Genomic DNA, 12,836 nt, shown 5'->3' with positions numbered 1-12,836 from the left:
GGTGGCCGCACGCCTCCCGGAGGTGCCTGGTGAGGCTGCTGGGGCAGCGGGAAGCGTGCGGTCCAGGAGCCCCTCACTCACGCCAGGGTGACCTTCCCGGCATCCCGCCCTGACGGCTCCTGCCCATTGCTTTGCTTGGTGCCTGTCTGTGTCTATGGACTCCATCCCCTGGAGCCCCCTGCTTCCCACTGGAAGGTCGCTCCGTGAGACCAGGGACCTCGTTGGCCCTGTTCCCAGCTGTGTTCTCAGCGCCTGAAATGGAGCCCCACACACGCTAGGTGCACAGTGAAAATGTGCTGAGTGAAAGAATGAACAGATCTGTGAACTAATGATTCTTGGGCAGGTGTGCTTTCTCTTTTTTAACTTCTCTGAGCCTCAGGTTTCTTATCTGTAAATGGGAAATTGTTTCATAATGCCTCCAGTCTTTTGTGGGCATAAGAGAAATGATTTTCTCTTTGCAAATGGACTGCATTCTCCTTCCCCCTCCAAGCCTTCAGGGGCTCTCTGGGCAGTTCTCTGGACAGAGTGGAGGGTCCCCTAGCCCCCCTGGAGTTTCCAGAGCTCCAGGCTTCATGGCATGTGTTCCAGGCTCCTGCCTGCCTGCCCGTAGAGCGTCAGCGTCTCCCTTCCTTTTGCTGCTCAGCAGCAGCTCATGGGAGGCCAGCGTTTGCTGAGGGGTAAGTTTAGGTGACAGTGAGCGCTCCCGTGCCTCATTCTCTAATCGGTTCACCCGGTTGGACTTCGGTTTCCTTGAGGGACCCGCAGGCCTTCCTACATGATGACAAGAAGGCCAGGTGTGTTTGGGGCTGAAACTGGTCAGACCCAAAGTCTGAGTGAGGTTCATGTCCACCCCAGGTGAGAACCCTGGTCTGCCCTGCGTGGCGGTCAGCCGTGCAGAGGCTCACACTGCAAATGGGAGAATAAAGGAGCTATTTAAAACTACAGGTGCCCAAGGGGATGAAATCCTCCAAGTCGGTGTGTGGAGGTGTCTGGGATTTCAGGGGTGGGAGCACTGCCCTGGTGTATTTTCAGAGGCAGTTCCACATCTCTGGGCTTCAGTATCCCAAACCCGAAAAAGAGAGGAGTGAGAAGACCCCCCCAAATCTCTTCTTGTTCTGACAGCTTAAAACAACGTGAGAGCGGTGGAGAGGCAGTAAAGACAGTGGCCCCTGACTCATCGCCAGAGCAGGAGGCGGTACCGTCAGAAGTGCCCTGTGTCGGGTCTGGAAGCTGCTTTCTCACACACATGTGCACAAGTGCAGACCTAGATGCACGTGGACATGGACACATACATACACACGCACACGCGCACGCACCTCAAATTCATACAAGGTTAGAGGTCGAGAAGGAAAAATCTAGAACATTCGTCTCAAGTTTCTTACAATATATTGTAGCAACCGCACGCCCACCTTATGAAACCATCACTGTGTCTCACATGGCCCGTGGCTTCTGACTCCAGGCTGTCGTCTGAAACATGTTTCCCGAGCCTGGAAGTTTATGTAGGAAGCAAGGGGCTGAGGATTTAGGTTTTGTAAAGAGGTGGAGACAGCTCTGTAGATCGCTTTCAGCCCCTCTCGGCTTAGACCCTGGGAGTCAGTGAACGCAGGGAGGAGGGACCCAGAGGCAGGAGAGAGCAGCAGAGGCAGCCGAACACGGGCCTCGGTTTGCGGGTCAGGAGAGCCTGGAGCTCGCAGGGCGCTGTGGACGTTCCGAAGCCCCGACAGCTCCGGAGCAGAAGGGGCCAAGCGGTCGCTTCCTAGTTGTCTCTTCTTTAAAGGCTTGTTTTGTTTTTTGTTTTGAATTTCCATTTCCCTCCTGGAACAAAAAAGAAGCTGGTAGTAGTTTGATTTCCTTCTGGAGCCTCCCTTAGCTTGTCCTGCTGGCCCATGATGCGTCTGGGATACTCCAGTGTTCCCAGTAGCAACTGCAGGGCATGGATCCGGGGTTTCCTACTGGTCCACCAGGGCCCATCAGGTTAGGGGAAAATGCCCTGGAGTGGCCATGATAGGATTACACGGGGGGTGCCTAGCCCACTGGACGTCCAGTTGCAAGTCCCCCGGCCAGGTTATCTGCAAGGAGAAGACCGCCACCGCCACCGCTGCTGCCGCCGCCACCACCGCCACCACCATCTACACCAATAGCAGTAATACTTTCATAGCACTGCCCCCTATGTGGGAACTCTTCAAATGAATTCTCACAGCCACCCTAGAGTTGAATACAATTCCCATTGTACAGATGAAGACACTGAGGCCCAGAGAGGTCAATACCTTGTCCAGAGACAGAGCGCTGGTGAGTGATGGGCCAGCCCTGACCTGGGCAGTCCGCTCTCAACACAACCCTGCATGGCTTTTCGGTTGCAGGACATTCTGCCTCCACGTGTGGGGAGAAGTGTGTGCTCCCAGTGGGCCTCCTCAGACCACCCGGTCGGACAGATGGCAGTCACAACGCTCACCCCGTGTTTCCTGAGCAGGGGCGGACTGGAAGCCCCGCCTGACCCCAGCCCCGTGTGTTTCACCCCAGGGGCCCACTGCCCGTGCTGTCTTGGCAGTGAGGGAAGCTGCTGTTTGGATTTCACACGTGCCTCCGGGAGAGAAGGAGGCATCACAGTCCCATAGACCTTTCCCCCAAAGGGACTCTGAGGCCCCAGCAAGCCCCAGCCCCTCAACAGCCAGAGGCCCGCTTAGCTCCAGGCACGGGGGGCGGAAACACACCAATACTGCCCGTGTGCCCCATGCCGAGACCTGCTGACTGATGTGCTTTCTTTTTTTCTTTTTCTAGAATAGAATACAGCTAGAAGCCCTTTTCACCATAACAACAGAAGAAAAGGTAACGGTAAGAGAAAGTGTGTGACCCGGATGCCCGCCTCTGCCCCTGGCGTGTCTCTTTCTGCCAGTGATGTGTGGCCTCTCACTGCTCTCAGAGCTGAGGGGAGGGGCCCCCGCTGGCCTTAGACTCCAGGCGCACGTGGAGGCTGGGGTCCCCTGGCCCGAGACCGCCCGGCTAGTTTCCCGGGTGCCCCCTTCATCGGGGCGGGCCGGGTAGGTCAGCGCCCAGACAGGCTGAGGCCCTGCCCACCCACCTGTGCGCCTGCTCAGCTGTTCCTGCCTGCCCTGCAATGTTCGTTCCGGGGCCAGTGGGTGGTCACGCCTTGTCTTCCCAGAGTTTCCCAGATCTTCCCAGGGCCGTCCAGGGGCAGCCACGCTTCCTCTGCTGTTCACCATCAAACTTCTCCATCTTTGTTCACCATTCGATCACCCGCGGCTCGTGCCTTCACTCATTTGCTTGCTCATCAAATGTTTATTCACCAAATGATCACACTTCACATTTCTTAAGTGCCCTCTCGCTGCCGGCAGCCTAAGCAAAGGACACAGGCTGAATCATGTCGCCTTCAGCACAGTCTTGGGGGACAGATTGTACTTTTAAATCCCCTCCATTTCGTGGATGGGGAAGCTGAGGCACACCTAGGTCAGGTAGTCTGCCTGAGGTCACATGGCTAGTGTGTCAGGGTTCCCAGACCACCCCCAGGTTCAGTGGTTCCCCAGGAGGACTCACAGGACGGCACGCGTGGTTGTACCAGGCTGGTTTATCACAGAGAAAGGATGCAAAGCAGAGTTGGCAAGAGCACAGGCACATGGGGTGAGGTCTGGAGGGTACCAGGTGCAGGCTTCCAGAGTCTTCTCCCAGTAGAGGCACGCAGGACATGCTTCATTCCTCAGGCGTCAAGTTGTGACAACATATGTGAAGTGCCATTCCATTCCCAGGGAAGCTCAGGAGAGTCCCCAGGATTTGTCCTGGGAGCTGGGCGCGAGGGCACCCTCTGCCTGGCACATCCCAGGACTCCAGACTCCCCGAAGGACAGCAGGTGTTCAGCGTAAATCACATCGTTTGCACAACAGTTTAGGCCTTGTGAGCTGCTTTTATTGGGATGGTGGGAACCCTTCGAAATTCCAGTTCCCAGATGCCAGCTAAGACCCAGCCTTGGGAGCAGCCCCTTCAAGGGATGGAAGTCTTGAGCCTGCTGTGTGAGTCTTTCTGCACAGGTAGTGTTAGAACAGGATTTAACCCAGGCGCTTTGGCTCCAGTGGGCCACACTCTCTCCCAGAGAGTCGATTTCTTGCCCAGAAAAGGTGGGAACAAAACAAGAGTTAAGGACACAGGCAGACGATTCTCCTGGCTGATCTGGGAGCTCCTGCCGGGTGGGACCGTGTCTGATTCATTCCTACGACCCCCTCTGTGCCTGACACTGTGGGTGGCACGCGACAGGTAGAGATCCCTTGATTGAGTTGATTGTCATCAGTGTCATCAGTGATTGCCCTGCAGTGGAGGAGATGGCTGGTCACTGCGTGACTGCAATAAAGGTCAGAGAACGTTCATTTAATTAGTATTTATGAGCCCTTCCTCTGGGCCCCAGACCCCCTCACGTAGATAGAGACAAACCATTCCCAGGACTTTGGGGTGTCTCCAGCTCGCACACTGCCTACAGAAGAACAGGAATAGGTTTCTCTGGGCTGCGGACCCATGGGTGCAGGGTTTGGCAGTGGAGCAGTGGGCTGGATGTGAGCCCCATTGGCCCCTGGGCCAGATGACCTCTGCCTGTGGACCATGTTCAAGGAGGTCACTGAGGGGGAATTTTTGTGTGTGATCTTGGGCACGGTGCTTACCTCCGTGGGTCTCAGTTTCTTAGCTGTAAAATGAGAATAATAGTAGTTCCCGTTTCATAGGGTGGTCGTCAAAGTCAAAGGTGCAGGTAAAGCACTCAGCACAGGGCCTGGCCTCCTGTGAGTGCTCCGTAAACGTCGCCGGTATTATTACACAAGCGCACAACACCGCTGTGCGAGGGTTCCGTGTGAATTGTGAATGAACGTTATGTATCAGGGCCTCAAGCCCAAGTTCCCTTGGGGGCCGCACAGGTGCTCCCAGTGTGGGAGTCAGGCCCAGGCAAGATTCTAGGGCGTTGTGGAGTCTGGGGCAGCCTAGAGACTCAGCTCGCCCATCACCCACCATTCCTCCCCCAACACTGAGACGTTAAACCAGGGGAAAAAAGGCCAAACAGTGCACATCAACTGTGGCTGAATTTGTGAGGTTGTGACCCAACAAATAACCACAGGTGCTGGGGATACTGACAAGAGAGACGGGCTGCTGGGTGGGCTGGCTGGATGGCAGGCCTCCTGGAGGAGGTAAGAATTCAGCTGGATCTTAAAGGAAGGACTTCATTAAAACGGAGGAGAGATGTGTGTAACTGCATTGCTTTGCTGTACACATGAAACTAACACAAATAGACTGTACTTCAGTGAAAAATAAGAATTAAAAAAAGATGAAGGAGAGGTTCCTGAAATACGCAGCTGAAGATCTGACATCAAGGTTAAGCCTATTTGACTGTGGGTTGGACATGAACCGAGATAGACTGGACGCATGCACAGTGCCTAGTACCACTAAGGACACGAAAGGACGCAGCAAGGCCCTTGCCAGCTGTAGCGTATATTCTAGCAGGGCTGACTTGGGCGCCTGCAAAGCTAGCACCATTATGCTAGGGAAGTGTGACAGTGGTGAGTAGCGGGAGCTCGGCGGCAGGGTAGGCACTCCTCTGACACTTTCATCAAGCAGTTAGAAAACACAAAGTAAAGACATTAAGTTATCCATTGTGTAAATTGGGGTCTGCAACACTTGGAAGAGACCCCATCATCTCCTTGATTTATTATTAATTTCCTGCCAGCGAAAGTGACGTATGTCCACTAAGGCCCCAAAAAGTCTTCTTACCCTTTCTGTCTCCTGGATGAATGGAGTCTCTTTGAGAGGAAAATAATCTCTCCACCTCTTGCTGGACATTGAATTCAGGCAGTCCGGGGAACTGGACTTCCCTCCAGCTGGGCACTGTGCCAGGTACCAGGGAGAAGGCCGTCATACTCCGCTACAAGGATCTGGATCTAATCAAGAGAGGGACATTTAAACCAATTGTTGCATCACCCAAATTCATTTAGAATGTAGTTCCAGTAATAATCATAGTGGAATTTTGCAGAAGGATGTGATCAAATCATAGTTTCACCTGAAAATATAAACTTAGGAAGCTAGTGAGACCATTTTGAAATGAAGAGTAACGTGGAAGGATTTGCCCTAGCAGATTAAAAAAAAATCAGAAAGCTACATTAATGTTGTATGTATAATGGTCCCGCAAGAAAAGTCAGACCAGTGGAATGAAGTAGAATGTCTACATGTATGTATGTGATAAAATGCTATTTCAATCAATGGGAGGAGAATGTTTCACTCATAAATTTGGAGGCAACTGACTGGATCTTTTGAAAGAAAAATGAAGATGAATTCCCTAAACAGATTTAAATCTAAATAGACAAAACAGTTTGTGGAAAGTAAATATTGGTTAATACGCTATGAAAAAAAACCATGGAGGAAAATCATGGATTTGAGGACACAAATAGTTGAAAACTTTACATTTGAAAACAGCATTGGGAATGAGAAGTGGCAAACTTGGGAAACTATTTGCAACACACATTAAAAAGGATTAAAGTCTTTAATATAGAAAGATCTTGTATTAATTACTAAGATAAAGAATGCCTCAGTACATAACTATGTACGGTATGAGAATTTCTCAAATACGAGGATTTACAATGTGTGCCCTTGAGCACAGTGGAGAGAGCATGTAACTCTGTGGGCGGAAGCATGTGGCTTTGAGTTTGACTCGCAGGATGGGAGGCATGTGGTCACATATCACATTTGCCTTCTGGGGGTCACGTCTTGTTTGGATGAGTGCACCAGCCTCCTGCCCGTCCAGCCCTGCTCCCCTCCAGCGCATTGTTCTCACTGCAGTAATCTTTTTGAAGCACCAACCTGCTCACTTTCTGTTCTGGAGGGGCTCCCTATTGCCTGCTGGAAGAAGGATTCAGTGTCCACCAGGAAAGGGGGCCTCTGCTGGCTCCCTGGGCTGTGGGATTCCAGTGTTTTCCACGTCGCTCTGATCTTCTCTTACTTGTCCTCTGGGCAGCTTGTAAACATCCTGCAGGACCCTGACCAACTTTCTCCACTTCTGATTGCTCTGCATCCCCAAGGCATGCTCCTGGCACCTCTTGCTGGAGTCCCATGACATTGGGACATCTGATATACCTTGTCACTCTGTGATACTGAGATTATTCCCCTGGTTGACACTTAATACATTTTGTTGACCTCAGAATAGAACTTTTGCCGAGGGAGAGACTTTAAATATACAGTTTTACTTCCTCCTTTGAGAGTAAAACACCCAGGTCCTTAGAGACTCTGGGAACTGGCCAAGGTCCTGAAGCTTGGTGACAGCATTGCGGAATGGAATCCTGCTGTGCGGTTTGTTCTGTAATCCAAGCCTTGTTCACTAGGTTGTAACTTACCAGCTCTATTAGTAAGTGTGATTGTCTCCACCGGTGGTTAACTCCAAGCTCTCGCTCTTGCTGGAACTGTCCATCTCTGCCCTCAGAGCTGCCCTTCAAAGGCTGTGGGACAAGGGTCAGCAAGTCACTGACCCTTCTGCTTCTTCAACAAGAATTTCAGCTAAATCGCTCCTAAAATCTCTTCCAGGGAAGTCATTCTGTGTAATGTCCCCTTCAAACTCTTCCTGTTTGGGAAGGGGTGAGATTTAATATATGTCCATGTGGACATAAACAGCCTCTCTAAACACAGAGACAGACAAAATAGCATTACCTCATGTCCCCACCTCCAGACAGAACAGTTGCTAACACGATGGTTTCTTGCCTTCTGCAAGTCTATGAATATATTTATTACATAGTTGAAGCCAAACTGTATAAACAATTTCTCCTCATGCTTTTGTAACTTGTTATTGGATTTTAAGCATTTAAAGCATTTCTTTTGGAAGTTTTTTTTTTTTTTTTTTTTTTTTTGGTCTGGCATCACTCTTCCTAAACTCAGTGGTGGAACTCATCAAAGGAATCTGCTACCAGCTAATGTGTGATTAAAGGGGTGGTAGTGACGGCTGAGTCTTTTTCAGAGACAAGAGGGAAAGTTAGCCAGGGGCTCTGAGGATAAGAAAGCTGGGGTCCCTGATCCCCCTTCTTTTTCTTTATTCTTAGATAATGAAATTTAAGATAAATGGGCTCTTTGAAATCTGTACTTACAATGATTATCAGTGGAATTCGTCTGCAAGATTTTTGCCCTCATTTTACAAATGAGGAAACTTCAGCTTAGAGAAAGGAAGGCTCGGGGTCCCGCAGTGTGGTAGGGGGCAGAGCTGCGAGCTGAACCCCAGCTAGAGCCTCAGTCCGTGGTCTTTACGAATATGTCCTACTGCTTCTGACAGCCTTGTTTCTTGTCTTCGTCATTTCTCCCTTGGCTGTGACATCCAGGGTTATCCTCCAGACTGAAGTCACACAGTAGCCAGATTTCTTTTTCTAAAATATTGGTCTTACTGTGTTACTTCCTGGCTTAGAACCTTGCAGTGATCCCCGCCTCCCCAGCCTCCTCTTGAAAGCCCTTTGGGACTCAGGCTGTGTCTCTTGCCACCTGCAGGTCCCATTCACGCCATTTCCTCTGCTTGGCTGACCCTCCTCTTGGTCTGGCTTGTTGTCCTCTGCCCATGGGTCACCTCTTGGAAGGTCTTCTTTGTCCTTTGAGCCAGTTTAGAGGTTGCACATCCTCCCACCTTAATCCTCGGGCATCCCCCTCACCCCAGCCTCATGTCACCCCAGCCTGCGTGCCTAGCCATTCCTCCGCAGGATGCTGAGCTCCTTGGAGCAGAGTCCAGGTCTCTTTCCTCCTTGTCTCTCCCACGCCTGGCACTGGGCTCATCGAATCCATGAATTAACTTGATGTCACAGAAAGTCACAACCACACGCAAACATCAAGTCAAACCTGCGAGCCATTGTGATGTAGCCACTTAATAGAGTTTCAGGCAGATGGGATGATAGAGAAGCTTGGTTTTGCACACGTGAAGTGTGAGTTCTGAATTTAAAGCATAGTTTGAAAGATCAAAAAGGAAGTACTTGTCCTCTGGTGAAAGTTCGATAAAAATGTTGATAGTTAAACAGTTTTGATGGGACTGTGAAGGCGTTTGGCCAGAGACTCAGGAATTCTAAAACTCTGCCCTGCTAGTCACTCACCACAAAAGGGTGAGTGGTGTGCTCAGGGTGGGAACCAAAATGTTCACGGTGGCACCGGCGCCTGGTGGGCCCATGCAGGGCAACAAGTAAAAGGCCAGGCTGGAGTCTGGGGAGGCAGCTGTGGCGTGGAGGCTGCTCGCCTGAACTGCTGGGTGTGAATCCTGGGTCTGCTACTTAACAGCTCTGTGGCCTTGGGCCATCTGTTTAATTTATTTGTACTTTGGCACAATAATTTGAAAGTATGGATTGAAATAGTGCCCACTTTATAATATGGTCACAGGGAGTAAATGGATAATGTGTGTAAAGCACGGCAGACACCCGGTAAACACTCCTGATTAAATAGATGAGCCGAGCTTTGCACGGGGCCCCTCCGCCTCAGGGTGTGGTTTAATCTCCTTGCTGTGGGGTATTTTTAGCCCCATATTACAGATGAGAGAACCGAGGTTCCCAGAAGTCAAGTCAGTTGCCCAGAGCATCGCAGCTATTTGATAGAGGCATTTGCATTCAGGTCTAAATGATTTGCAATGCAGAGCTGTTTTTATTTTTGCTCAAAATGTCTTTGGGAGAATTTAAGGAGTTGATTGTTGTGAAAGCGTCAACCCAGGGGTTCTCAAAGTGTCTGGTTCCCAGACAAGCAGACAGCAGCATCCCCTGGCAACTTGCCAGCAACGCCACTTCTCAGTTCCTGCCCTGGGTCTAGTGACTCAGAAACTCCGAGGGTGGGCCCGGCGATTCATGTTGCCACAGACCCTTCAGATGACTGTGGCGTGAGCTCCAGTGTGAGCCCACAGCCTGACCCATCCCGAGTGCTTAGCAAAATAGCAGCTGCTGCCGTCATTGGCACCATATTCCAGATCCCCCAGAACTGGTGGAGGGAGGGGCAGATGGGGAGTGTCTAGAGCATCTTGCTTCTTACAGTTGTTTTTTGCTGCCAGCCACTCCTGGCCCATCCGTGGACTCACACTAGGCCCAGGCTGTCGCTGATTGGAGCCCAGAGGAAGCCTTCGAGGAGAGGGAAGTAGGCAGGGCACATCAAAGTAAGCTCATGTGAGCTCTGGAGTCCACCGTGCCTCGTCGTTCATTGGGTTGCCTGGCAGCTGGCCTGCCTCCGCCTGTGTGGTGCTCCCCCCACCACGTGCATCCTTCAGAGTGATCCTGAGGTCCAGAGTGGGCCACACCTCCCAGGGCAATAGCATCTGCAGATTTCTGCCCGACTCGAAATATTTCACAGATACTTCGTGCTGCCTTAGGTTTGTTATGTATTTGAGTTGGGAATTTAACCTTCCTGAGTGCCTGTGATGTGCCAGCCTTGGGGTGGATGGTCCTACTGTATGCATGCCTCCATGTTCAGCTCCTTGAAGTATTTGCCCCATTTAGCTCAGGCCCAGAGAGGTCCAGTGATGGTCTCAAGGTGACCAGCTAGTAGGTGCCAGAGCCCAGTCCAAACCCAGGTGGGTCTCGCTAACTGTTCCACTCTCCCTTAGTCACAGCTTGATTTGAGAGATGGAAGGCATGACCACGAACAAATCTCTCTCTGCCTCTTATCCCCGTAGGTCCTGCCAAACCACGGCCTCCACGCGGCCGGGTTCTTCGTGGCCTTCATCCTCTCCCTTCTGCTGACCTGGACTGCGCTTTTCTTCATGGTTCGATATCGGTGTTTGAAGGGAAGCCTGCTTACCAGACATCAGGTGGGAATCCATCTGCATCTTCTTCCTGGCGGGTGGTTGGCTGGTGGTAGACGTGGGGTGGAAGTTTATCCTTCAGTTCGGTGGGTTTCAAGTCTGGACAGATGCCGGAATCCCCGGGGGAGCCGCGGAGGTGCGCTCAGACCCAGGTCCTCCTGCAGAGGTCTGACCGCTTTGTCCTGGGTGCATCACCATCCTTAGTAGTTTTTAAAAGCTCCCTGGATGACCCTAATGTGACCAGGACGGAGAATCCCTGCATTCTGGCCGAATCACTGAGCACCCACCTGTGTGGCCCACTTTGTATTCATGCCACATCCTAATTCAGGCCCTGGTCCACACTGTCCTCTGAAAAGACTTTGAAGACTCACTTCATCCTCAGGGTGAAGCCCAGACTCCTTAGCACAGCTCATAAGGAAAGCCTCCCGTGGTCCAGCCTCACATGTCAACATCCCGCTCTACCCATGACTGGGTGTCTCCGAGACCCCCGAGCTCTCCACACTCACCTCGGATGCTTTTTCGATCCTCTCTCTGTTTGTCAACAAGCAGAACTCTGACACATCCTTTAAGACTCATCTTGGACTTTGCCCCTCCCTGGACATCATTACTGGCCATCTCCTGGCTGAGTTAGGGGCCCTCTCTCTGGGTCCCTGCGCTAGCTTCCGGACCCCACGCAGCATTTATCCTAATGTATTAGGCCCATCTGTGAACTCCTCGATCTCGGCTTTCCTGTCTTGCTCTGGGTTCCCACAGAAGCACATCCTGAGACCAGGATCCACATACAAATAGTTCCTATGGGGAAGTGATCCCAGGAAATAATGAGAGGGGTGGGGGAGTGAGGCCGAAAGGGAAGGCAGCCAATCAAGTCATGACTGTGGGCACCTGAGCTTCATCCCCCATGGGAATGGAACACTGGGGCCAGTGTCGATCTAGCTTTGGCATCAGCCCGCCTAAAGGGAGATGGAGCTGGGGCACTCAGCCATCAGATCCCACTGGTCATTGGTTGAGGACAAGAGGGCAAGGGGGCCAGGCCAAAGGGTGATGTTATTTCCCCGGCATGGGTTCTGAAGGCCAGCAGGAGCCTTCAGGGAAGGAAGCGTAGGTATTGGCTGGTGGATCTTGGGTGAGAGGGCACTGAGTGGCGAGGGTGAGGGGACATGGTTGGAGGATGAATGGTGGCTGCGATATTCCATCACCTGGTACAGAGCCCGGTGCTTAGAAGGCATTCGATGAATGTGTGAAGGAATGAATGCACCCTCGGCCAATCAGTAATGGACAGACAGAGGAAGGTGAGAAGGCACTGAGGGGAGTGAGCCCCTGGTTGGGCTGTTCCGTCCTGCAGGGCCACCGGGGCTCAGCTGCTGCGATGCATTGTCACCCAGAGGTCCAGCACCGCCTTGAAAGGAACATCTGTTATCTTCCTCCCTCCCTGGATGGTGAGGGAACTGAAGCCCCTGAAGTTAAACAACCTGCTTCAAGTGTGAGCGTAGGCTGGGACCTGGCTTCTGAGGAGCCCCCGCCTCCCTGGAGGCTGGCAGTCCTGCCCTCACCGTTCCTTTTGCCTCTGCTTCCTGGAGGAGAGAATTGTCATTTCAAAATGAGGTCAGGCCACCCTCTCCTGGGCAGGCAAAAGGCTTTGAGGAGAAGGAAAATGGCCCAGCTAATGAGACATCCTGCTTCCTCTCCCAAAGCTGTTATCGATCACAGAACAAAACTCACCCTGCTGTTTTGATGAAGGAACAAGGATTCATTGCTCGGAGATTAAAGTCTGATTGTTACAACCGTGGGAGGAAAGCAGAGTATGAATCTGATTTCAGGTCTGAAGACCCTTGTAGTATTTTTTTTTTCCTGCATCACAAAATGAACTCTTTTCACATTTAAAAGAATTTTTCCACTGCGGTGGTGATCAGTGGGGCCACGTGCTGTAAAACAGAAGATAGCCTTTAGAGGTAGGTAGACTTGGGATCAAACACCACCGAGGCTCTTTATGGGCTGTGTGAACTCAGATGATGTCATTTCATCAGTCTGAGCTGCAGTTCCCATACATGTAAAGCGGGGGCGT

At 51.6% G+C, this 12,836-nt stretch overlaps 1 protein-coding gene across 8 annotated transcripts in view; it reads left to right on the top strand.

Annotated features, from left to right (window-relative positions):
* The window catches only part of EVC2 (EvC ciliary complex subunit 2), a 122,469-nt gene that overhangs the window by 22,850 nt on the left and 86,783 nt on the right, over positions 1-12,836 (top strand). For 7 of the 8 annotated variants that reach the window (XM_074350474.1, XM_074350493.1, XM_074350491.1 and 4 more), the window contains exons 7-8: positions 2,779-2,832; positions 10,646-10,780. In XM_074350474.1, coding sequence (XP_074206575.1) covers positions 2,779-2,832; positions 10,646-10,780 — 189 coding nt within the window. The remainder of the gene's footprint in view (positions 1-2,778; positions 2,833-10,645; positions 10,781-12,836) is intronic. The other variant, XM_074350464.1, reaches the window with a different exon arrangement.

The sequence above is a fragment of the Camelus bactrianus genome, chromosome 2 (genome assembly GCF_048773025.1).
Source record: "Camelus bactrianus isolate YW-2024 breed Bactrian camel chromosome 2, ASM4877302v1, whole genome shotgun sequence".
Classification (NCBI taxonomy): Eukaryota; Metazoa; Chordata; class Mammalia; order Artiodactyla; family Camelidae; genus Camelus; species Camelus bactrianus.
The sequence above is the reverse complement of the archived record's forward strand: the minus strand, read 5'-3'. Positions and strand labels throughout refer to the sequence as shown.